At 63.1% G+C, this 24,573-nt stretch overlaps 1 protein-coding gene across 2 annotated transcripts in view; it reads right to left on the bottom strand.

Moving 5' to 3' along the window:
* Positions 1 to 17,632, bottom strand: part of SDK2 (sidekick cell adhesion molecule 2) — a 45,340-nt gene extending 27,708 nt beyond the window's left edge. For both annotated transcript variants that reach the window (XM_086857053.1, XM_086857052.1), the window contains exon 1: positions 17,462 to 17,632. In XM_086857053.1, the coding sequence (XP_086713179.1) occupies positions 17,462 to 17,540 (79 nt within the window). In that variant the 5' untranslated portion in view covers positions 17,541 to 17,632. The remainder of the gene's footprint in view (positions 1 to 17,461) is intronic.
* Positions 17,633 to 24,573: the final 6,941 nt, after the last annotated feature.

The raw sequence follows: 24,573 nt of genomic DNA on the forward strand, positions 1-24,573 counted from the left end.
CAGGAATGGGGACACAGGAGCCTCAGGAGAGGGGACACAGGAGCCCCAGGAGTGGGGACACTGGAGCCCCAGGAGAGGGGACACTGGAGCCCCAGGAGTGGGGACACAGGTGCTCCAGGAGTGGGGACACAGGAGCCCCAGAGCTCACAGGAACATCCCAGTGAGGGATCTGTGTCACCTGTGCATGGCAGTGGCCGCACGTGTCTCCACCAGAGCTTGACCCTCCAGGCCGGGGTTTCGCCCACGCCACCCTGGGGACTCTGGGATTACGGCAGTGCCCAGATGGGGACATGGCACAGCCAGATGGCAGCTCGGGATCCAAACACCCCCCGCATGGAACCGCTAAATGAGCCGTGCACCACGCTGGGGTCCGCTGGGCGCCACGCAGCTGTGGGGAGGATCCAAGCACGGCACAACAGGCTGATCCCCAGGGAATGCCGATCCCCAGGGAATGCTGGTCCCCAGGGAATGCTGATCCCCAGGGAATGCTGGTCCCCAGGGAATGCTGATCCCTCAGGAGCACCAGGCTGTGCTGCCAGGATCCAGCCGAGCGCTCCGATGGCACAGTGGGACTGAGACCTGGCGTGCCCAGTGCGCTCCCTGCACCCAGCCAGCACCCAGTGCCTGGGAGGCGTTTGGGAAGCGCTTGGGAAACTTGGGAAGCGTTTGAGAAGCGTTTGAGATGCGTTTGGGAAGCGTTTGGGGAGCGTTTGGGGAGCATTTGGGGAGCATTTGGGGAGCATTTGGAAGCATTTGGGGAGCGTTTGGGAGGTGTTTGGGAAGCGTTTGGGGAGCGTTTGGGGCGTGTTTGGGAGTGTTTAGGAAGCATTTGGAAGCATTTGGAAGCGTTTGGGAAGCGTTTGGGAAGTGTTTGGGAGGTGTTTGGGGAGCGTTTGGGAGCGCTTGGGAGCGTTTGGGATGCGTTTGGGAGCGTTTGAGGAGCATTTGGGAGCATTTGGGAGCATTTGGGAGGCGTTTGGGAGCATTTGGGAGCATTTGGGAGGCGCTTGGGGAGCGTTTGGGAAGCGTTTGGAAAGCGTTTGGGAAGCGTTTGGGAGCATTTGGGAGCATTTGGGGAGCGTTTGGGAAGCGTTTGGGAGCATTTGGGAGCATTTGGGAGGCGTTTGGGAAGCGTTTGGGAGCGTTTGGGAGCATTTGGGAGAGTTTGGGAGCGTTTGGGATGCGTTTGGGAGCGTTTGAGGAGCATTTGGGAGGCGCTTGGGGAGCGTTTGGGGAGCATTTGGGGAGCGTTTGGGAGCGTTTGGGAAGCGTTTGGGGAGCGTTTGGGGAGCGGGGTGCTGCCTGCGCACCTTCCCCTGGGCCCGCCTGCCGTTTGCATCCATCCTAATTTGATTTTAAGCAGCTAAGGCTCATCACGCTTTGAAGCGCCCGAGCCATCTGTTCTGCATTAAGGGGTGAAAAACGGCGCAGAGCAGGAGAGGCGGCTCCTAATTCCACACGGATCGTTCCGTGCTGATCCTCCCGCGAAGGTCACAGCGGCCGCCCCGCGCCCCCCGTGCCCCCAGAAAGGCAAAGCTGCCCCAACCACAGCAGGGCACAGAGGGGATGGAGGTCCTGGGGGTCCCCTGTGAGGGGTGACAGTGGCACTGAGCCCGAGTGGAATCCTCCTCATCCTCCCGGGAGCCTCTCCAAGGAGCCCAACCCAGTGCCAGGGGTGGCTGGAGGAGAGGAGGGATCGGGGAGGGGAACGTGGCTCGTTAATCCCGAGGATTCCAGAGAGGCCTCCAGGGACAAGTCTGGGTGTTCCTGGTGTTCCCAGGGGATGCCCCACACCAGCTCTTGGAGGAGAGGAGAGTGGGGGCCCCCAATGCTGAACAGCGCAGCCCCCTCACCCCCAGCACTTTCTGCCGCCCCCCCGGCCTCAGTTTCCCTCTCCAGCTGCACCAGCCATCCCAGCTCTGTTCCCTGGGGACAGCTGCGCTCTCCCACCATCCCTGACAGGCCCTGGCAGCACCAAATCCAATTCCATGGAGCTCCCATGGGTGTGAGCTGCTAGTCCCCGCGCCCAGGGGGAGGGTTCCCGGTGGATGCCAGCCTGGTCCCCCCGCGAACGAAGGGTCATTACCGCTCATTCCGCCTCTCCCCCATCTGTTGTGACTGTTTACACTCCACTTGCTAATTAGAGGCTAATTAGTTGGTGCAGAAATTCATCACTTTCCAAACACAGGCGGCAGCGAGGGGCGTCTCCGGGAACATCTGCACATCTGCCGGCGGCACGGGACACGGCGGAGCTCCTGTGCCACCCCCTGCCACTCCGGGCCGTGTCACCAGTGTCCCCTCCACAAGCGAAAGTGCCACCAAGCCCCTCTGTCCCCAGCCTGCCCTCACCGCTGACCCCGGGGCTGAGCTGAGCTGCCGGATGCGATTCCAAAGGCTGCGAAAAGGGAAGGGGGACAGCGACAGGGACTGTCCCTGCCGGTGACAACCTAATGCCAGGCCTTGGCACGGCACTAATCCCGCCTAATGGGATCAGGATCTTGGCCGCGGCACTTTAGTTACATCAGGGCCGGCGGGGCATTAGAGCCGGAGCGGGCTCGGATGTAGGGCAGGGCTCCCCAAAGAGCCCTAATGGATCCTAATTCCCGGCCCTAATGGGCGAGCTGGGAACTAACCTCCCCTCTCCCCGGCTCCAAATCCCTCTTGATGGGAAAGGACGGGCAGGTTTAAGCCTGGAGGAATCCCGGAATGGCTGCCAAGGGCACGGCTGTGCCTGGCAGCTGCTGGCAGGGGGGTGGGGGGCACGCAGGGGCAGCCCCCTCCTTTTCCCTTCGCTCTCAGAGGCGAGATGGGGATGAGGGCACGAGATCCAAGCCCACAGCCGAATTGGGGACACCAGGGGACAGCCGGGTCCTGCCTGGCACCGCCATCCAGGGGACAGCACGGTGCCCATCCCTGCTTGTGCTCAGCACGGTGCCACCAGCCCTAAGGGACAGGAGTGACTCCATCCCCGCCCAGCTCAGCCACCGGCAGCCCAGCTCCTGCTGATTACCGGGATTCAGGAATGCCAAGGGACGGGGATCCGGGGGATGTCCGGAACCCAGCCCAGCTTCACGCACCCGACAGAGCCCAACCAGCACCAGGGACCTCGGGGAAAACAACTCCATCCTCTTCCTCCTTCCCAACAACCCCTCTTTGGCCCCACCAGGACGCGGCTGGTGCAGCTCTGGGAAGCGCCCACACCCCGCCTGGACCACAGAGAGGGGACACAGCCATGTCCCTGCTCCCCCCACAGCCTCCCAGGGCTCCCCCATCCCATCCCCACCCAAAACGGAGGCTGCAAAGGAGGATGCCAGCCCGGGAAGGAAGATGCCAACCCTCCAGGAGCGGTGGCACGGCCGCCTGGCACTGCTCCCACCCCGGCCCCCCCAGCACGGGGAGATGGAGCTAAATCTCCTCGGCATCAGGCTCTCGCTGGCTCCGCAGCACGAAGAGATTAAAAAACAATAAAGAGAAAGCGAAACCCTCCGCTATAATTACCAGCCTTTAGCCGCCAGCGGAGGCAGGAGGGAGGGAGGCAAGGAAAAAGGGGGAAAAAGAAACAGAGGAGAAGAAGAAATCCACTAAAATTTTAATAGGAACCACTGCATTTAATTTAACGACACATTTTTTCAATTACCAGAATAATTGTTTTATTCATAAAACGAGTTTCAATAAGAGGGTAATTTTCCTTTGTTTTTATTATTCATTTGTGGAACATATTCATGGTGCGGTTCCCCAGAGCTGCCTCCCCACATCTGGGCAGGGGGGGAAAAAACCAGCAGGGTCCCCCAAAAACAGCACCCAGGGGTGTCCCTGAGCGCCCCGGTGAGGTCACAGCCTCAGCTGTGGAGAGGCGGCCCCAGGGGACCCATCCTGGCCATCCGAGGGGTGATGGGGACACGGTGGCCCTGGGGACAGGTGAAACCCTGCCCGAGCAGCTCGGCCAAGTCCCACTCCCGGCTTTGTGGGATAGCCAGGTGGGGAAACATCAATTTTTTTCAGCGGACGCAGGTAAAGCCAGCAGGTCAATTCAGTGGCAGCCGTGTCCCCAAGGGCACGGAGCCACCGCCACGTCCCCAGGGGCGCGGAGCGCGGCCCCAGCTGCTCCCGGTGTCCCCAGGTGAGGCCCTGTCGCCGTCCCCGGTGGCGGGAGGCAGGTGCGGGGGGATTAGCGGCTCTCCCCGCCGCTGCCGGAGCCATTAGCATTCCTGAGACACGGCTCCATCCCCTTAATAAAAAGCAAACACGGAATTGAAATGCAGAGCGCTGCCGGCACCTGGGGAGCCGCCGAGCGCGACGCTGCTGCCAGGAGGGCACCGAGGGGCAAGGCTCGGGCTGGGGGTGCCAAGGATGAAGCCGAGAATGAGTCAGAGTGGTTTGGGAACCTCGACTGGGTCCTGCTCGCCCTCCTCCCACCGTCTGGGCAGGTGCAGAGCAGCGTGAACCGCACCCTGCAGCCTCCCCGGGGGTCCCATAGCGGTGGCAGCGGGGCAGGACGGCTCCGTCCTCCTCGTGTCATCAGCACCACGGCCAAAGTCACGGAGTCGCCGAATCCCGGAGTGGTTTGGGTTGAGGATGTCCTCAGAATCCATCCGGTCCCACCCCATCCATGGGCAGGGACACCTCCCACTGTCCCAGGCTGCTCCAAGCCCCAGTGTCCAGCCTGGCACTGCCAGAGATCCAGGGGCAGCCCCAGCTGCTCTGGGCACCTGTGCCAGGGCCTGCCCACCCTCACAATAAATAATTTCTTCCATGGGATCCATCCCAGCATCAGCCCTCGGTCCTGATCCCAGCAGAGCTGGCCCTGGAGCAGCACAGGGACACCCAGCTGGCCCTGGAGGAGCACAGGGACACCCAGCTGGCCCTGGAGCAGTGCAGGGACACCCAGCTGGCCCTGGAGCAGTGCAGGGACACCCAGCTGGCCCTGGAGCAGTGCAGGGACACCCAGCCAGCCCTGGAGGAGCACAGGGACACCCAGCTGGCCCTGGAGGAGCACAGGGACACCCAGCTGGCCCTGGAGGAGCACAGGGACACCCAGCTGGCCCTGGAGGAGCACAGGGACACCCAGCCGGCCCTCGCTGTCCCCCCAGGCTGGGTTGGTGCCACAGGGCAGCGCCTCTGCCCACACAGAGCGGTGCCAAAGGCACCCGGCACAGTCCCACCCATCTCATCCCCAGGGATCAGCCCGGCTGCCCCGCACACCCCCACCCACGGCGTGTCTTTTGATGCGGGTTTTTTTGCCCTTTTTACTGAGAAAAAGACTTATAATTGCAGATGTGACCATTAATCCTCCCAACTTACTTTGTTCCCTTCCTTCCCTGCTTTCCCCTCCCTCCCTTCTCCCCCAGCTGAGACCAAGAGCTTTAAAACTCTCCTTCTGGCTATTAATTAAAAGCAACCTCTCCACTGCCGTGAGTGTACTTGCCATAAATTAATAGCAGCCTTCTTAATCAAATCTTATCTCCTCTGCAAGCGCCCGGCGCGCGGGGCCGGCTTGGTATCCCAGCTTGCCCAGCCGTGAAATGCAATTCCCAATGCTCCAGTGGCCTTGGCAGCTCTGCTCCGTCCCCTCCTCCCCGGCTCGGGTACCTGTGCGGGCCCGGAGTCCCCACCTGGGCCGGGAGGGAGGAGAGGGGCCCGGCCACCCTGCGCGGAGGTGGCTCCCGGAGGACACGCTCCATTTCTCAGCCATTTACCGCGTTTATCCGCAGCCCCTGCGGACGGCACTCGCCTTCCTGAATTATTTAGGAGGGGTTCTGCGCTCCGAGGTGGCGAGAGCCGTGGTGGGAAGTCCTCCTGCCGGAGCTGGGGGTGTGGGAAGGCAGCGGGGCCCTGGCGCGGCTTTTTGGGGGTCAATCCCCGGAGAGGTGAGCTCGCGGTGCTCCGGTCTCCGCAGAACATTGGAGATCGCCACTCCTCCGGTCCCCCATCCCCGTCCCACCAGGTTTTCCTTCTCCCCAGCCCTTCCTCTGAGATGTCAGCTCCCGAATCCCTCAGAATTCCCAGACAGCAGAGACAGGGCCACGGACACGGTGCCCCGCAGCTTCTGGGGCTGCTGATTCCATCCCTCCCCTTTGCCATGAAGAAAACACTGCTGGACGTGATTTTCCTTCTCGCCAGAGGCGGCCCTGCCCCCTGAGATGGGCACGGGGGGCTCGGGCTGGGGTCCCCCCGCAGCACCACGGCCCAGGAGACACCGAGAGCGGCAGTGGGAGCCCCCAAAAAGGAGCTGAGGGGGTTTTCAGCCGAGTCAGAGCAGCCTGGACAACTCCCCTTGCCCGGCTCCAATCCCACCGGGACCACAGGGATAAAAGCGCCCTTGTGGAGCAGGGAATGCAGGAGCCTCTCCCGTCCCTCCAGCAGCAGAGCCCGGAGCGGTGCCAGGCGCTGTGCCCGTCCTGCCCATGGCAGGAGGGAAGAGCCGGGGGGCTCCAGGGGCTGGCACCCCGCGCCCTCCAGCCGTGCCCTGCCATGCCCTCGCTGCCGGATCACATCTGTCCTTGCTCCGATGCCTCACCGAGCTGCCCACAGCACCGGGAGCTGCTGCTCTGGCGTGGGGAAGGGGCACGGGAGGCACCAGGGGGCTGCTGGCCACGGGCACAGCTCCTGCCCGGCTAGGGGGACACGGCTGGAGATGGGCAGCTCATCCCCATCCACCCCCTGCTCTCTTGTGCAGCTGCTTTAGCCATTCCCTGACACGGGGGAAAGGTTTTTTGGGTCATGGCCAGCTCTGGGGACGTGGGGACACCTCCCATAGAAGGTGCAAGGACATGTGGGGACTGGCCAAGGAGGGGAGCTGGACCTGGCGTTCCCACCTGGCAGAGCCCCGAGCTCCAGCCCCGCTCCCTGCGCCTCCCTCCGAGGGGATTTGGGGTTCCCTACATGCCGTAAGCCGATTGCAGAGGTGTGGCAACTGGATTAACGGGGAGGCTGAGGGAGATGCAGACCTGGAGGAGCTGCTCAGCGGAGCACGGCTCCTGCCCGTGTGACACCGCAGGATTTGCAGAGCTGGAGCTTAAACTGATTTCCTTCCCTTAAGCCTCTGGGAAGGTGAAGCCGCAGGAGGGACGTGGGCTCTGCCTGTTCCTCACCCCGCAAAAACCCTGCAGGGCCCCGCTGTGGGCTGGCAGAGGGGTCGTGTCCCCAGGGTGACCCTCTCAGCCACCCCTGAGAGCTCCAGGTGACCCCGCAGCGCCTCGGGGAGCAGCACAGTGACCCCAAACCCCCGCAGGGTCCCATCAGCACCCAGCAGCCACCCCTGGCGACAATCCCCGCTGGCAGCAGACACCGCTCGGGGCTCCCGGTGACATCCCCGTGCCTAATCCGAGCTGACCACTGCAGGGCACGGCCGGGGGGGGCACGGCCTCAGCACCCCCTCCCTGGCAGCGCCCGGCACTCCACACAGCCGGGGCAGAGGTGACACCAACGGGGACCACGGCAGTGCCAGCAGAGGGATGTGGGAGCAGCCCCCGAGCTCTGTCCCCGAGCTCTGCCCCCCAGCTCTGCCCCCCAGCCCTGTCCCCTCCTCCTGCGCTCCCCAGCGCGGCGCTGGTGTCACCTGCGGGCTGCGCAGCACTTTTGCCGGTGTCACACCTCATCCATCTCTGCTGCAGATCTGTTGTGGCACTTGCTGGGTGTCAGGGTGGGGGTAGAGGCCGGGGGTGGGCGGGGGGTGATTCCTGGAGCTCAGGAAAAGCCCAGGCAGAGACCGGGAGCCCCAAGGCCAGCCAAGCCGGCCCTGGCGTGGAATGTGGCCGGATCTGTCCTGGCACTGCCGGCACGAGCCCCCTGCTCTCGGTGGCTCTGAATGGAGCTGGCAACGCCCACCCGGACCGTGGCAGCCCCCCAGGACAAACGGACGGACGGACGGACGGATGGATGGATGGATGGATGGATGGATGTCCTCCTCCCTCACTGCATCCCGCCGGGCCAGGCCGGTGGGACACCCCGACCCCGCTGCCATCTCCCCTTCCTCCTCCCACATCTGTCTCCAGGCCCATACTTATTTATTTATTTGTTAATTAACTGCTGTTTCCATAACAAACGCTCCAGCTTCTCCCAGCCTCCAACAGCCCTGGGGCTGGATTGTTAACTAGGATTTTAATTTGTTAATTAAAAGCAGGATGGCTCCATAACAATCTCCTCTTCCACAGCCGGGGCTCTTGGCGGGCTCAGCGGGCCATGGGCAGCCTCACCATGGCCGGGTGAGCCCCTCCAGGGACGGGGGACACGGGGAGGGGCGAGCCCGGCTCCCCTGGGACAAGAGGGAACTCAGGATCTCCCTTCTCCCAGCAGCGGAGCTGGAGATGGGGTCACCTTTCCCTGCAGTGTTGTCCTGGCGATCCCTTCCCCAGCCTCAGCAGCTCCCAGCCCACGTCCCCGGCCATCAGGGGTCCCAAACCTGGTGGCAGACCCTCCTCTGCCCGCTGCAGCAGAGCCAGGGCCGTGCCAGCATCATCCCCTCAGCATTCCACGGTCCCCAGCCCAGGACAGCCCCCAGTCCCCATCCCTGCGGCACTGGGGACACAGCCAGGTGCACCCCGGTGACAGCGTGGGTAAGGTGAGATTTGAAATGTTCCCGGAGCCAATGGAGAAACACCAGCCCTGGCCGGGAAACAGGGATTTATTGAGCCCCAGGGCTGGGAACAGAGCGGGGCTGTGTGCCTGCCCATCCCTGCCGCTGGAAAAACCAACATTTCCCTCCCGGGAAACCCCAAACAGTCCCACACACACACGGCCGCCTTGTGCCTGCCCAGCCCCGAGCTCGGGGAGCCACAAGAAGAGCTTTGTGCTCCGAGGCACCGGGCAGCCCCCACGGACCCCGGAGTCTGATCCCAACCTTGGCCCCAGAGCTCCAAACCCAAACGCGTGGAGCTGCCAGGAGCTGGAAGGGATGCAAAGGGATGATCCTGGGGGTCAAGGGACAGGAGCCTCAGGCCAAGGGACATCCCCAGAGCTGCTGCGGGTGGCACGGACAGACATTGTCCCGCTGAGCCTGTCCCCCCAGCAGGACACAGCCCCGATCCAGGCTGGGGATGTTTAACGAGCTCTGGACAAAATTCCTTCCCCAGCAAACTCCTTCCGACGGCAGAAATCCTCCGAAGCCCGCGATTACGCAGCTCCGCCGTATCTGGGTCACTGCTGTGAGTCACGGACACCCGGAGAGTGACTCAACGCTATTAGAGGGGCCGGATCCTGCGGCTGATTTTCCCGGGAGAGGCTCCAAAGCACTGAGGAAGGGAAGGACCGATGGACATCTCCTCGAGACCCCCGCAGCCGGACGCTCCCCGGGCAGGAGAGGGGGTCAAAGTGCATCCCCCGCCCTCCACTTCAGCCCTTCCCAGCCTTTCCCAGCTTTCCCCACATGGATTGGGCAGGAGCAGGCTCCACACCCAGCTGCCAAGCGAGGTGGAGGTCCCAAGAGGCCGGACCCCAGGGGATGTCCCCTGTCACCCACCCCACCGAGTGACACACGAGCCCCGGGCAGCGCAGCTCAGGGCTGGGTTTGGCCCCGCGGAACGCGCTGAGCGGATCCTCGAGGAATTCCTGGAAGGACACCACAACCCTGCGCTGTGGAAACTGCCGGGTCACAGCGGCCAGGAAAGCAAAGCCACGACAGGCCTGCCCTGCGGGAGCCATGGCTACACCCGGGATGTCCCTCCTGCCAGGGACAGCCGTGTCCCACCTTCCCTGGCCCCGCAGGATGCTCAGCAGACGGACAGACAAACACAAACAGCCGCTTCCCAGACTCGCCCCGAGAATCCCAACGAGGCGGGGAAAAGAAAAATAGAAGAGAGAAACCACAAGAAAAACCCCACTCAGCCCTTCCCAGGGCACTGACGCAATCGAGTCGCCAGCCCCGGGGGATGGAAAAGGCTGTGCCAGCTCCCACCGTGCCCGTGCCAGGCGGGATGAAGGCGCTGGGGGCCGGAGCCCCCCTCCCCCGGCACGGCCCCGAGCCAGCGGGCACCGGGCACTCGCCCATTTACTGGGGTGTTGCCCAGACATCCTTTTCCCTAAGTATTAATTAGTCATTGCATTGCTCACTTAAAACAGAAATAGCTGTAGCATGACAGCGAACATGAGTTTTCCTTGGAAAAGCTTTTTTTTTTCCGAAGCTTTTCCCTCCCAGACAGCCCTGTTGGCGAATGGGGGGAGAACAGGCAGCCTGGCATTCCCCCCGCCCCGCAGACAGCCCTCAATTTCCAGGGCAGCGCAGCAAACTCTGGTCATCGCATTTATTCACACACTTGTGGCTCTCCCAGCCAGAGGGGCTTTTCCAGCCAACGCCGCGCCAGCGATTCCAGCCTGACGTGAAGCTTATGGGGAGAAGCCAAGCGAGCGAGACTCCCCCGGCGGCCCGGGGGAAGGGCTCCGGCAGCTCCGTACCCTGCTCCCCGCACGCGTTTTGCTTCCACCGCCCTGCACAGCCCCTCCGCCCGCCCAGCCAGCGAGGAAAGCGGAGAGAAGGAGGCGATGAAGGCACCCATCCTCTCCCTCCCCGCCAGGGCCGGTGCCGAGCGCTTCCAGGTGCTCAGCCGGCGGGGAGGGCTCTCCCAACGGCGGCAGAGCTCGGAATTAAACATCCCACCCTAATGAGTTGATTTTATTAGTTTGCGAATGCATTGAGAACTCATTATCAAAATGAGCATCAGCTCGCTCCAGCGAGCGCGGCACCGCACGCCCCGGCAGCGCCGCAGCTGGGGCAGCCCCGGGACACCCCGCGGGTCCCCCGGCACCCACCGGGGGGGCAGGGCAGAGGGGCCCACCCTGCCAAGCACCTTCCCACAGCGAGCTTCTCTTCTCCCTTTCCCTGCGGGGCACCCAGTGCCCGCTGGGGAGGGACAGCTCCGAGCTCCGGCCGCCCCAACAGCTCGGCTGGGAGCTGCTCGGGGCTGGAAGCAGCACCCAGCTCCACCCCGGGCTCTCCGGCACCCCCGGGAGTCTGTGCAGCACCCGGTGCTGGAGCACGGGAGGGTTGGAAGGTCCCCTCGGGGACAGCCAGGGTAGGGGACAGCGCCGAGCCCCTCTGGGCAGGGCTGTGGAGGGATGCGGGGCACAGCGGGAGCATTGTCCGGCTGGGCAGGACGCGCTCCCTTTGGAGCAGCAGCTAATCCCATTTCATCCCCGGCACGGCCATCAGCTGTTTTTCAGGCATGCAGGAGGCGGGGTGCTGAAACCAGAGCTTTTGTGTCAGCCAGTCCCAGCCCCCTCCATCCATCCATATGTCCATCCATCCATCCATCATCCATCCATCCATCCATCCATCCATCCATCCATCCATCATCCATCCATCATCCATCATCCATCCATCCATCCATCCATCCATCCATCATCCATCCATCCATCCATCCATCCATCCATTCATTCATCCATCATCCATCCATCCATCCATCCATCCATCCATCCATCCATCCATCCATCCCTCCATCCCTCCATCCATCCCAGCCTCATGCTGGGCCAGGAGCTGGCCTCGTGGCCACATCCCGCTCCGTTCCCAGACAGTCCTTCATGGACTGGGGATGCCAGACCCAGGCAGGACCTCGTCACCTCCCTCCGAGCTCAGAGCCTGACCCCTGATAAGCCCAGGCGAGGAGGAGGAGGGGAAGCACCGAGGGTCCCACCCTGCAGAGATCCATGGGGGCAGCCACCAGCAGCACCCAGCACTCGATTGTTCCCTGCAGGGGCACACGGGCTCCCAAAGGAACACAAATGTCCCCAGAGACTCCCAGCCCGTGCCCCAGGTTCCAGTCAATGAGCTGGGGATGTGCAGGATGGGGACAGGGGGACAGGTGCCTCTGGCCATCCCGGGAAGAACTCCTCCATCCCTGCAGCCAGGAGCGGGGAGCAGGTGCATCCCCAGCCTGCCTCTTGCCCTGGGGAAATGCTCTCTGGGTCCAGCAATTCCCAGTTAAGGGGGTCCAAACCCAGCATTTCCCTTCATGAGGCTGAAGGAGACCCAGCACTGGGTGGTCTCAGCCAGAATCCTCCCACATCACATGTCCCTGTTCCACACAAGGCACGAGGGACAGCGCTCCAAGCTATGGGCAGCAGGGCCCTGCCAGGCACCCCAACCCCTCCCAGCTTTGTACACCCCAATGTCCCAGAGATCCCCCAGAACCCCATCAAGCTCCCTGCCCTGACAGGACCCCGGTGCACGGAGCCGGGAGGGCTCAAGGTTACAGCCGAGGACTCGCAGGTTGTGGGCTCAGCCAGCAGTGCAGAAAGCAATTAGCTACCGGCGCTAAAATTAGCTCAGCGGCTTCTTCTGTTAATGGTCAAACTCAGCAAGGCTTCCCTACGCCCGGGCCCTCGGCAGGGACAGGGAGGGAGGGATGGGAGCCAAAGGAGCAGCTCCCGTGTGCCTGGGTCCCCTTCCTGCTGCACCCAGCTCCAGCAGGCAGCAGGACACCAGCCAGCCCCATCGTCCCCTTCCCACCGTCCCCGCCCTGTGCCTCAGTTTCCCAGGCTGGAGGGAAGCTCCCGGCACGCTCAGGAGCTGCCGGCTGTCAGGGTGGGTGGTGGGGACAGGGACGGCTGGCAGGGAGCACAGGGGACCCCAGCATTCCTGGAATGGCCACCGTGCCATCCCTGCGGCCAGCCGGGATGCCCAGCTGCTGGCACGCAGCAGCAGCAGCTGATCCTGGGATTCAGAGACTCGTGGAATGGATTGGGCTGGAAGGGGCATCAAGCTCATCTTGTCCCACCCCTGCCACGAGCAGGGACACTTTCCATAGACCAGGTTCCTCCAAGCCCTGTCCAACCTGGCCTTGGTGCCCTTCCCCAGCCCATGGTGGTGACACCGATTCACACGGGAAGGTGACACCCCAGAGCAGACATCCAGGCAGTGTCCCCAGGGATGGCCCTGCTCGAGCAGAGAGCCCCAAACCTCCATTCCTGGGGGCCCCATCAGAGCCGAGAGACAAAGGGGGCCGGGGACCAGCTGCAGCCCGGGAATGTCCCCTGCCCTCGGCCCCCGTTCCCAGGGATCAGGTTTCCCAGTTCCCAGGCAACCCGAGCCCGGCATGGCTTTCCAGGCAGGCATTCCTGCACCCCCGGGGCTGGGGGCGAGGGGAGGGTGGGGCAGGGGCCGCCAAGGGGGCCACTGCGTGCCCAGGGCACAGGCAGGTGCTGGGAGTCGGGCTGGGGAGAGGGGCTGCAAGGGGAGGCAGCACTGGGAGAGGGGTGCAGGATGTACCCCCAAAGCTGGCAGTGGGGTGGGAAAGGCACCCCCAAGAACCATTCCCCAAACCCACAGAGGGTGCTGAGGGCAGTGCCCAGACCAGCGGCACAGCCAGCATGTGAGGGGTGTGAGGGGTGCCAGGGGGGTGTGAGGGGTTCCAGGGGGGTGTGAGGGGTGCCAGGGGGGTGTGAGGGGTGCCAAAAGGGGTGTGAGGGGTGCCAGGGGGTGTGAGGGGTGCCAGGGGGGTGTGAGGGGTGCCAGGGGGTGAGTGAGTGGTGCCAAGGGGGTGTGAGGAGTGCCAGGGGGGTGTGAGGGATACCAAGGGGGTGTGAGGGATGCCAAGGGGGTGTGAGGGATGCCAGGGGGATTTGAGGGATGCCAAGGCGGTGTGAGGGATGCCAAGCATGGCCAGCACGGCAGGGAGGGAGCTGCTGCCAGACATTCCTGCCTGCTGGCCAGGCAGAGTGATGGGAACACATCCTGAGCCTCCGTGGATGGGGGGAACTCATCCAGAGCAGAGGCCGTGGGGATGAGGGTGGTCCCTTGGCATCACCACCACATCCGAGAGATCCTGACCCCGTGTCCTTTCCAGCAGCTCCAGGAGCTCCACGCTCCAGGACACCCCAGTGCCACCACCCTGAGCCACCCCAGCTCCCCAGGGCTGCTGCATCCCCTCAGCTGCTTTACAAGTCCAGGGCGCGGTGCCAGGGGCACGGGTGGAGCACCAGAGCCACCAGCCCTGGCACAACCGCGGGCACGGCGGGGGCTCAGCTCGCCCTTCGTTAGCACAATCACATCACCACTGACAGCAGCATATTTCTCCCCGGCCGTTTCTCACCCAGCCACACGCCAGCCACTCGTTAATGAGCTTGGGGGGCTCAGAGGGGAGGGCACCCCCTGCTCCCCCACCCGCCCAGCACCCAGCGGGTTCTGCTCCCACACGGAGCCGCCCCACGGGGCCCTTTCAGCCCAGGCACTGCCCGCGCTGCTGCTGCAAACACCAACACACGCCCAAAGCAGTTTGTGTAGGGCCTACAGTAATGTGTGTGTGGCTGGAGCTCGTCCCCAGGCAGGCAGCAGCCACAGGCACAGGCTGGGGACAAGGACACGGCTCGTGGAGTGGCGGAGTGACCTCCCGTCACGGCACCCGCCGGCCTCCCTCCTCCCGCTTTAATGATCAGCGTTTTCCCAGGTTCTCGAGCAGCCAAGCATCCGCCTGCTCCCTCCTTCCCGCTCTCCTGGAGCTCCTGCGTGAGCTCCTGCCGAGCGGAAATGCCACCGCAGCCCAGTCCCCGTCACTAAGGGACGAGCAGCACTCGACATTGTCACTCACCCTGGTCCCCGGATGGCACCAGGAGCTGCTCAGCCACCGCCAGCTCTCCCTGCCCACCAGTGCCGGCAGCTGGAGCTGGGTGCGAGCTCCCATTTCCATCCCACGGGCAGCTCCCATCCCGCCTGTTCTCCTCCTCAGCTGGCACCCCAAACCTTTGGGGACAGGCACAGTGACACAGCCTGCCTGGGACCGGACCGGATCCCCCTCCCTTACGGTTATCAGGTCATCAAAATTTCATCATCGCCGTGCCCAGGCACTAATGGCTTCCCAAGCAGCATCAAATTTTAATCTTCCCTTCCTCTCCCTAAAAGCCACTCTCCTTCCTGAGCCGGAGCCTCGAGCGAGGCCACCAGTGAATGTGGCAGCGCTGGGCAGGGATGGGGACACTGTTCCCTCCTGCTCTGGTGCCACCAGCGCAGAGGAGCCAGCAGCTCCCATCTCCAAAGCGCTGGCACCAGCATCGCGTCCCCAGGAAGGGCAGGGGCTCGTCCTCGCCCCCCTCCCACCCACTGTGTGTGCAGACGTGCCCAGGCCCCACGCACGGGGACAGAAGATGCTGGAACTCCCCTGCTGCCACCTCTAATAAGCCTCTTTGGTGGAAGCTGCCCACGGCAGGCCCCTGCCCCAAATCCCGTCTGGAACCTTAAGCTGCCCAAATCCCTCCTGGGACTGGCCACGGCCTCCTCAATCCCATTAGAGAGCACGGGGGGTCCCGGGCTGTGCCCCCAGCACGGGATGTGGGGAAAGCGCAGCTCTGGCTGTCAGAAAATCTACAGAGAGTGAGCTGGGAGGGACCCCAGACTCCCCCCAGCTCTTGGGGAGCCCTTGATTGCCTTGTTCATCAGCCCAAGGGGCCGGTGGGGTGGGCTGCCCGTGCCCCCAGCCCTGGCACAGCCCCCGGGCCCGGCACAGGTCGCACTGCGACAGCTCCCACCCGGGCAGCGCCGCCGGCTGAGCCTTCCCCCAGCTCCGCATTGGGCTCCGGGTAATTAGCGCGAGGCCCCTAATCAATAAGTTATTTTTTGCCACGGGTAATTAATAATTACACAGCGCAGACGGGCTGTAATTAAACTTCCATCCTCTCTCGCACGGGCAGCAAGGGGCTGATTTTTTTTTTACCAAGCAGAGGGATGAAAGTGCCTCACCCCGTGCCCGGGCAGCCCCCGCGCCCCGGCCGGGGAGGTCTCGAGCCGTCGCCTCCTCCTTCCCTTCCCGATTGATCCCATTTTCCTTGGCTGCCAGAATCAATAGCCCTGGCACAAAGCGCTGCTGGCCCTCACTGCCAGCTCTGCGTGCCCCACCGCAGGGGGACAAACCGGAGCCCTGTGCCCGGCTGCTCCCAGCTCCATCGCCCCGCTCCCCGTCCATCCCCACGGGACGCAGCGCAGGGCGGCCGGGAGGTGACACCGCTGGCACGTCCCCAGTGCCACCCGCGGCAGGGGAGGCGGGCACGTGCCGGGTTTTGGGAATGAGATCCCTCCGGCACCTCCAGCTCGCTCGTGGCCGCTGCCACACCGGGGCCGGGCACCGAGCAATGTCACAGCGCCCGCGAGGACGTGACACGAGCCGCAGAGAGCCAGAGCCGCAAAGCTCGGCTCCTGCGCCAGGAGAGCGGAGCGAAACCCCTTCCCCACCCCTCCAGAGCGCTGGGGTACAGGCAGCCCCACACCTTCCACCCCACAGCGAGACCCCGGAGCCCCCACGGGTAACTGGAAGGAGATGGGGTGGCCCCAGGAGCCCGTCCCGCAGGCAGGGAACAAACGGATCGCAGGGGACCCGCCAGCCGGAGACGCCAGCCAGGAGAAGAGAAACTCGGCAAGGGAGTGAATCAATCAAAGAGACCTTCAGAGCTCCCCACACAGGGCCTGCCCGGATAATATACTGCCGCTTTAGATGTTATGTTCTGAACTTAATTACTGAGAAATTATAGCAGTGCTGGGGGAGGCTCAGGGGGAGCAGGAGCACGGGAGCGCACAGGGACTTCTGGCTCCGCTTGCTGCCACAAACAAGGGCAAGAAATGTCGTGGGTGAGGACCCCCGGCGCTGCTCTCAGCTGTGCCCCCCCCGTTTTCAGTCTGGATCTGCTCAGTCCAAGCACAGGGACGGAGGCAGCCGCGCTGCAGCTCTGCCAGCCGGGAGCCTCCTCTCTGGGCCCGCAGGCACCCTCAGGGCCAGGAAGGGGACCACAGGGTCCCCCCGGGCCTTTCTGAACCCCAGCTGCACCCCAAAAGGCCACAAATTATTTTTATATCCCTGGGGAGTAGCGGAGCAGCTAAAAGCAGCCTGTGCTGTGCCCGAGCCCAAAGGACGAGGAGGAGAGAGGGGCTCAGCCTGCCCGGCAGCCCTGCAGCCCCCAAGGGTTTTTGGGGTGCAGTGGGAGCCCCAGGCACCCACAGGGGCTTCCCTCAACCCCCCGCCAGTTTGTACCAGGGGCTGGAAGTCGACGGGACCAACATCAGGGTATGAGCTGCTCCCTGGGAATCCCCCAAACTTGCACCCCGGGTTTTGTGGTACAACGGGGGGTACCCGGAATGGGGGGTGGGGGGGAAGGGGCGACCCCCACCCCTCGGGGTTGCTCACCCTCCCCAGGGTGGTCCAGCAGACTCTACCCCATGCTCAGAGCAACACGTTCTCCCCATCCCCAGCCTGAGGGCAGTTGTGGGGAAGGGGGAGGCAGAGCAGAGCCACGCTGCTCGTCCCCCTGAATCACCACGGACGCCGCGCTGCACCGGGCACCGGCGGGCCCCGAGTCCTGGCTCCGGGGAGGCTTTGCGAATATCACGGATGCTGCTCTTCCCCCGGTAGGAGCTCCGGAGCCGCCTCGCTCCCGCCCCCCGGCTGGCACAGCGAGCCCGGGGTAGCAATAGGCTCGGTTGAGGGGTGCAGCGCGGGGACCCCCCCATCTCTCCGTGGTCCATCTCCCGCCGCCCCCCGCATCCCCTTACCTTGGGCGCCGGCTCCCGGGGGGCCGTGCAGGGCGAGCACGGCCAAGCAGAGCAGCCCCCAGCTCCGGAGCCGGGCCATGGCTCTGCCGAGACAAGCTGGGGGTGCGGGTTGCGGGGGGAGAACTTCCCCGACTTTATAATCCGGGCGGCTCCGGCGCAGGGATCCCCGCAGCAGCGCTGCTCAGGAGAAGGCGCCGGGGTGAAGGGCTCCTCGTGGGGCTGGGGGCGGTCCGCAGGCAGCTCCCCACCATCGGCAGCTTCCCCGGGGACGTGCGGAGCCGGGACCACCAAATCCGGAGCGGAGCCGGCAGCCGAGCCCCTCCCCGAGCGCTGCGCCCCGCGTCAGGGAAGGGGACGGGAAGCGCAGGGCGCCGCGCCCCCGGCCCCTCCTGCCCGCCCGGGCTCCATGGGGGCCGGGTCCCCGCCGCTCCGGGGCCAAGCGAAAAGTTTGGGGGCGGGGGGCGGCCCCTCCCCAGCGCTCAGCTCTTGCCTAGGGACATCCCCTCCTTAGGCGGCTCCGGGCGACAGAGACGGGGATCGTCCCCAGCGGGGAATGGGGGAAAGTGCGGCCGCGGCGGGCGGCGGCGCGGGGTCCCGCTCGTAGCCGCCGGAGGTGCGCGGCGGGTGGGCAGGCGGCGCCGCGCCGACCCCTCTCGGCGCTCCGGCCGCTGCTGCTCCTCCTGCGCTGTGCGGCGGCGGAGTGAGCGGCGGCGGCGGGGCTCGGCGGAGCCGGGGGCAGCCCGAGCCGGGGAGGCGGGGAGACGGCGCGGCCCCGAGCGCTACCCAGCGGCCGCGGAGGGAGCGGGCGCGTCCCCACCGGCCGCCCCCGGTTCGTGCGGAGCGGGCGGGTCCCCCCCCGCTCCCGGCGCCCCCGCTGTGGAAACAACGGCTCCTGTCTGCAGCTCCCACCCTAACCCACCCCTCGCTGCCCCAGGGCCCCCGACAGCACTCAGAGCATCAGCGCTCGACCCCTGCGAAGGGGACACAGCACATCCCCCAGGTAGCTCTAAGGCAGAACTCAATGACACAGGATTACCAAAGCAAACGTTTTAGGGTCCACAAAAACAAACCAAACAAAACCCAGCAAAACCTTTAACCCTAGAGATGACCCAGCAGCACCTCCCTGACATCCCACCACCTCATCAGGCCTGATCCTGCAATTCCTCAAGCCCAGAGCTCCCAACATGATCGCACATCCTTCAAAGATGTCTGTGCTTTCTGCTAGCACAGTGCCTTGCATTAGGTGGGGGAAAGCAGCTCAGCGGCTGCTACCAAGCATTAACACCCAAGGACCTGCACCATCTGCACAGGAGGAAATATCCATCCGGAATTCTGGATCAGCCTCCTGAGCGCACACGGCACCTCTGAGCCAAGGGACCTGCGAGGATCAGGGTGAAACGAAAGCATGAGCAGATTAGCCTGGAGCCAGCCCCGGCACTTCGGGGTCACACCAGGGCAGGGACGGAGGGAACGCTCTCCCACAGGCATTGACAGAGCCGCGTGTGACAATGCCCGGGCCCCGGTGTGCATTTCCACTGCAATGTAACACTCACGTGTAAATCCTGCACAGTCCTTGGGGGGACAACGCCTGTGTGCACGTTGCGTATTTGGAGAGCTACTGCCAAATTTCCCATCGACCTCTTGAAGAGAGACTGAACAATAACCCAGCTCTTGCCCACCCCGGCATTAATCAGCTCCGTGGCTGGCATTCTCAACCGAGATGACGGGATCAATGTGCTGTGGGAGGCAGCAATCCTGGCTCACCCCTCGGGGAGGTGTTTCCCGCTGCCGGCTGCAACAAGCAAAGGGAGAGGCAGCCCTGCCAGGGGTGAGCTCAGCCCCCATCGGAGGTTCAGACCCGTTCCCCAGGCACCTACACACAGGCTGCAGCCACAATAACACCCAGCACGCTCCCAGGCCCCTGCAGGATCTTTGTTCCATGAAGAACAGGAATTCCTGTCTCCAGGGCCATAAATCCCGGTCTGACCCTGGTGCCGGCACTGATTTATGGTTATTGCCATTAATCTTGCCGAGCTGTGAGTAGTTTATTACCCCCTTGCACAGGTACCCGGTTCCCCACGGTCACCCAGACTGATTGAGTCTGGATCTCTCATCAGTGCTCCCCCCTCGCAGCCCTGCGTGCCCCGTGCCAGCTCTCCTCTGCCCAAATCCCTCCAAGCAGGAGCAAGTTCCAGCAGGTACCGCCACACCTGGCTCCAGGAGCGTGTGGAAGAGCCCGGAGCTGCTCCCTACAACGCTGGCACATCCCAGGGATCAGAGCGGGCTCGGGTGGCCCCGCATTGCCACTCACCCCGAGCCCCTGGGGACATCCCAGGTGATGCCCGGGTAGGACACTCTTTCCTCCGCGTACTGCTGGGTCACCCCTGCCCCACACAGGGCATTTCTTCTTCTCCCACGAGTTTGGGCCCCCTCCACCACCAGCAGCACTGAGAATCCCAGCTTAGCCTACAGCCTGGGCCAGCAGCGCTTCTAATTACACCAGGAATGGTGACAGCACATCCCCCCAGCCCACCGCCGGCCGCACCGCACCGCTCCCGCCTCTCCAAGACTTCTCTAAAAGGGCTTTTTGAGTTCCTCTCTCCATCGCTGACCCCTGCACGGGGGTCTCCAGCCCCCACCGGCAGCTGCGCATCCCCGAGCTGCGGCCGGAGCCCCGGGCAAGGAGGGGCCGGCCCCGCGGAGCCGCGGGCAGCAGGAACCCGCCCCGGGGCTATTTGCGGATGTGAACGCTGTTATTTTGCCTCCTGCTTGAAGAGGGCGCATCAAAGTCAAGCCCAAAATACGGCGCTGGGCTTGAATTAAAAACTCTTGTCTGAAACCAAGGCAAGTTCCAAAAAAAGATCAAGGCTTTGTTTGAAATGTAAAAGTCTTTGCTGGGTTGTCAGGAGCTTTGGGGACCATCAGCATTATCCAGAGGCTGCAGGACAACAGCCAAGAGCTTCAGCTGTCCTCAGCATCCCTCATCTTTCTCAGAGGAGGCACTGACTCCCAGCAGCATCCCTGTGCCTTGAGCAGGAGAGCAGCATCCACGCTCCCTGCGCTGGGAAAGGGCTGGGAAGTGCAAGGAGAGGTCGGAAGCGCTGCCTGCGAGTGAGAGACTCCAGGAGCTCAGTCCTTCTCTGCTAGCAGAGGGGAGAGGAGGTGGATGTAACCACAGGCTGTCAGCACCGGCGCAGGGAACAGAAATTGGATCCGGGAGGCTCGGCAGCCTCACGGACAGCAGGGTAACAAGCTCCCACAGGCGGGAGGAGAAGCCAGAACGATCCAGACCAGCACATTTCTAACAGGGAGGACAGCTCTGGCTGCAGCAAGGCTCCCTAACACTTTTCTTTTTTTGTAATGAAGATTGAAAGAAGCTTTTCTCTCCAGAAGCATCAGCTCTGCTGGAAGAGTCAATCCAGGGTAGCGCTGCAGGCCAGAGCAGCCTCTGCAATTGTTTAACTGCTCTCTTCAAACCTGGGCTTAGGACAGGTCCCTTCTCCTCAGAGCTGCAGCTTGGGTTGAGTCACATCCGCCTCGTTCCCTGGGCCCTGAGAAGGACACACACAGGCAAATGCCCCATTTTTGGCAGGGCTGAAGCTGCTTCTCCTTGAAGGGCATCAAGCAGGGCTCCACGCTGCCCTTGGCTGTGCAAGGAGCCTCCAAACCGGCTGGGAACAGAAACATCTTAAATCTTTTATCAGATAAAAAAATAGCGAGGATAGGAGCGGCACCAGGAGCGCGCCCTCTCCTTCCTGCCAGGGCTGCTCCTCTCCGCAGCCCTGGGGCTGTGTCCCAGCATCAGCTGCTTGGGGCATCTCAAACCAATTAAGGTTTTCTTTCAAGCCCCCATCAAGCCCGTGCTGGGTGCTGAGGGGGCTCTGAGCTGGCAGAGAGCTGAGCAGCATCACCAGCACTGGGGACAGGACTGCCCCAGCAGGATCCAGCTCTCTCCTCGGAGAGCTTTGGGAACGAGCCACGAAGGCCCAGAGGCTTTGCAGGGAGACCCACCCACGGCTGCCACCCCTCTGCGCCCCTCAGAGGGGCCTAAGTACCCCACAAACCACTGGAACGGGGGGTTCAGGGTGCCACCCCTCCAGGGTGGATGCGGGGACCACGGGCACCACCCTCGGCTCCCCTTCAAACACGAGGGTTTGGCACAGGCGGCACCACCGCGGGCTCCCAAACCCACCCCGCTGCTGGCATTGAAGTTCCTTCTCCTGCTCTGAAGCCGCTCTAATTGAGCACCCCGGGACAGCTCCTCACCTTCCCCTCCGCGGAAGGTGGAGAGCACAAATCCCAGCAGCCAGGGAGGCGGGCAGAGCAGGCGCCTTTGCTCCATCCAAAGCTTTTATCCTCCTCCCCACAGTGCGGGAGGCTCTCCAGGAGCTCAGGGCAGCATGGCCAGAGCTGCTCCCACCTCGGGGGGGGGGCTCTCCCCCCCAAACCAAAGAGGATTTTGGGGGTTCTCACCTGGATCCTGGTGTGAGAGGGGCTGAGGGTGAGGCAAACACCATTCCTGCTGTTCCAGACCCTCCCTTCCCCAACTGGGGGCTCCGGGAATCCTCCTCCAGATCCTCCAGAGCATCTTTGAGGCTGCGGGTATTGGGGGGAAAACAATTTTTAATACTGGAACAACAGAACCAGGACACCCCCAGTCCCCCAAAATGCTCCTCCACTGCCCTGCAAAACCAGGTTTTCCTTTTCCTACAGGCTGCAAAGAGTCGAGAGGAGCCCCAGGATGAGCCACGGGAAAAGCTGGCTCCTCTCAGCAGCAGGAGGGCAAAGGGGCAACCCCATTTTCAGAGCTGACCCCACACCCCAGGACCACCAGCGCAGAGACACCCACTCAGCAGCACCAGCCCCCACCAACAGCCCAGACCTCAAGGCTGAGTTTTTAAATCAGGAGATTAAAAATTTAAACTAAGGCTCTGGCTCATTTTAACATGATTTCTTAACATTTAAAGGCCACCTTCCGAGCGTTCCTCGGGAAGAGCAGCTGGGGACCAGCCAGGTTTGCTGGGGGCTGCATCCAAGATTCTCACTTAATCACATGCTTCCAGAAGCTGAGGTTTGCACTGCTGACCCCCTCCCCCAGCAGCCAGGGCCAGGCTGGGTGTGCCAGAGCCCCCCCAAACCCAGCCAGAGCGTCTGCAGTGACCCCCATCCCTGATTCCCACATCTAAACCTCAGAGCAGAGCGGGTTTTGTTGGACAATTCACACCCAAAAAGACTTGGGGGAGTCACCAGATCAGTTTTTAGGAGATGTCCCATGTGCTCTCGCTCTCCCTGTCCTTTCCATCACCACCCAAAGCACCCACAGATCTGGGGGTGCCCACAGCAGCCCCGGGCACTTCTCACACCCCAAAATTTGGGATTCCTGCCAGCAGAACCCTTCAAAAGCAACAGAGCCCAAGCCCCACCTTGTCAGCCCCCAATCACTCGTGGCTCATCCCTCCTGGGAAGGGCCAGCTCCAGCATTTCCCTGCCTGGCACAGGGTGGGCATCCCAGAGCAGCTGCACAGAGCCGGCAATCCCAGCTCTGCTGTGCTCTGAGGCAGGGGATTTACCCCACCCGCAGCTGAAATCCTCCAGCGGGGCTCAGGGGGTACCTGGAGCCCCATCCCAGCGTTTTCCCCGCTCCCTCCTCTGCTGCAGAGGGAAGGGGGAGCCCTGTCCCTGCCAGCAGGGCAGGATCCTGGCTGGGGGCTAAATATCCTGCAGGTGATAAATAATGAGTGAAAATCGGGGAAATAGTAAATAATATATTTACAGAGCTGCATAATGGATGACACCGAGCTCAGGCTGAGGAGAGATCTCTGCCTGGGAGGGGAGTGGGCACAAGTGAGGACACGGTGAGAGGGACACGTGGCTCTGGCAGGCTCCCCAAACCTGTCCCCCATAAAAATCAGTCTTTTCCTTCCCCACTTGTGTTCCCACAAAGCCCCAGGGGCCTTTTAGGGACCTGTAATTACCAGCTCCTCAATCAATCTCGTCAGCAGCAGCCAAACCTCAGCGTGAATGATCCCATAACTGGGTTGGGATCGGGCTGTGGGGGCACCAGGCGGGAGGGGAGGGTCCCCATCCTGCTGGATTCGCTGCTCCAGCCAGCTCGGCTCTGCTGCCCCGGCTGTTCCTGGGGTCACCGCACCCCGAACATCGCCCTGTGCGTCCTCAGGGAGGGCGGAGACGCTCAGGAAATGGATTCTGGCCGGCTCCCACTGAGGAATTCTGCTTCCAAGGGGCCACGGATGGGATCTGCTGTCTCTCGTCACCCCTGAGAGCTGTTGGCTCGTTGAGCACTGGAGAAGGACGGGGTTTGGGTGGGGGGTGAGGGGGCAGCTCCCAGCCCTGGCAGCGCTCTCCCAGCACATTCCTTCCCTCAGCAAACATCCCTGTGGGATACAGGGGGAAAGACCCGACAGCTGGAGCAGATCCCCTGCACAGCCTCACAGGCAAGGCTTGGGGGAACCGCGCCGGTGCCTCAGTTTCCCTGGATGAGCTCCAGCCCGGCTATACCGTGGGTGAGATGGGGACAGGGATGACACGGAGCCCTTCCCAGCTGATTCCTGCCACCCCCTTGCTGGGAGCGAGGCTGGGAAAGATCCCTCTTGCTGCCCGCTGGATAAAACAGCTACATTTCAGATAATTCCAGATAGTAAATTTTTTGAGTCCCTATAAGCTAAAATCAATATTGGCACAACTGTGCGTCATTAAAAACTAAATGAACATGACAAAGCCAAACTGCTGCCTATTAAACAAATGAGTTTCTATCCACACAGGCACAGCGGGTTCTGAAATCCTTTATTCCAGGAGCAGCGCTTTTATCCGAGGGGTGGGAACAGGCGGGAGCACGGAGCGCTGTGTGCCTGCCCTTCCCGGGACACCGGGACACGCTGTTCCAGGAGCTGCCCTCTGCTTCCCGAGCTCGGGATCGGGATGGAGCAGCCCCACAGGGACCGGGATTTGGGGCATCAGGGGAGAAAAACAGCCACGTCGGGGTGGGGGACACTGGGGTGAACTGGGGCGCTCTGGGCAGGATGGGAGAGGGACGGGAGAAGGATGGAAAAGAGATGGGAGAGGGATGGGAGAAGGACAGAAGAGGGATGGGA

This window comes from Cyanistes caeruleus, chromosome 19 (genome assembly GCF_971803275.1).
Source record: "Cyanistes caeruleus chromosome 19, bCyaCae1.hap1.1, whole genome shotgun sequence".
Taxonomy (NCBI): domain Eukaryota; kingdom Metazoa; phylum Chordata; class Aves; order Passeriformes; family Paridae; genus Cyanistes; species Cyanistes caeruleus.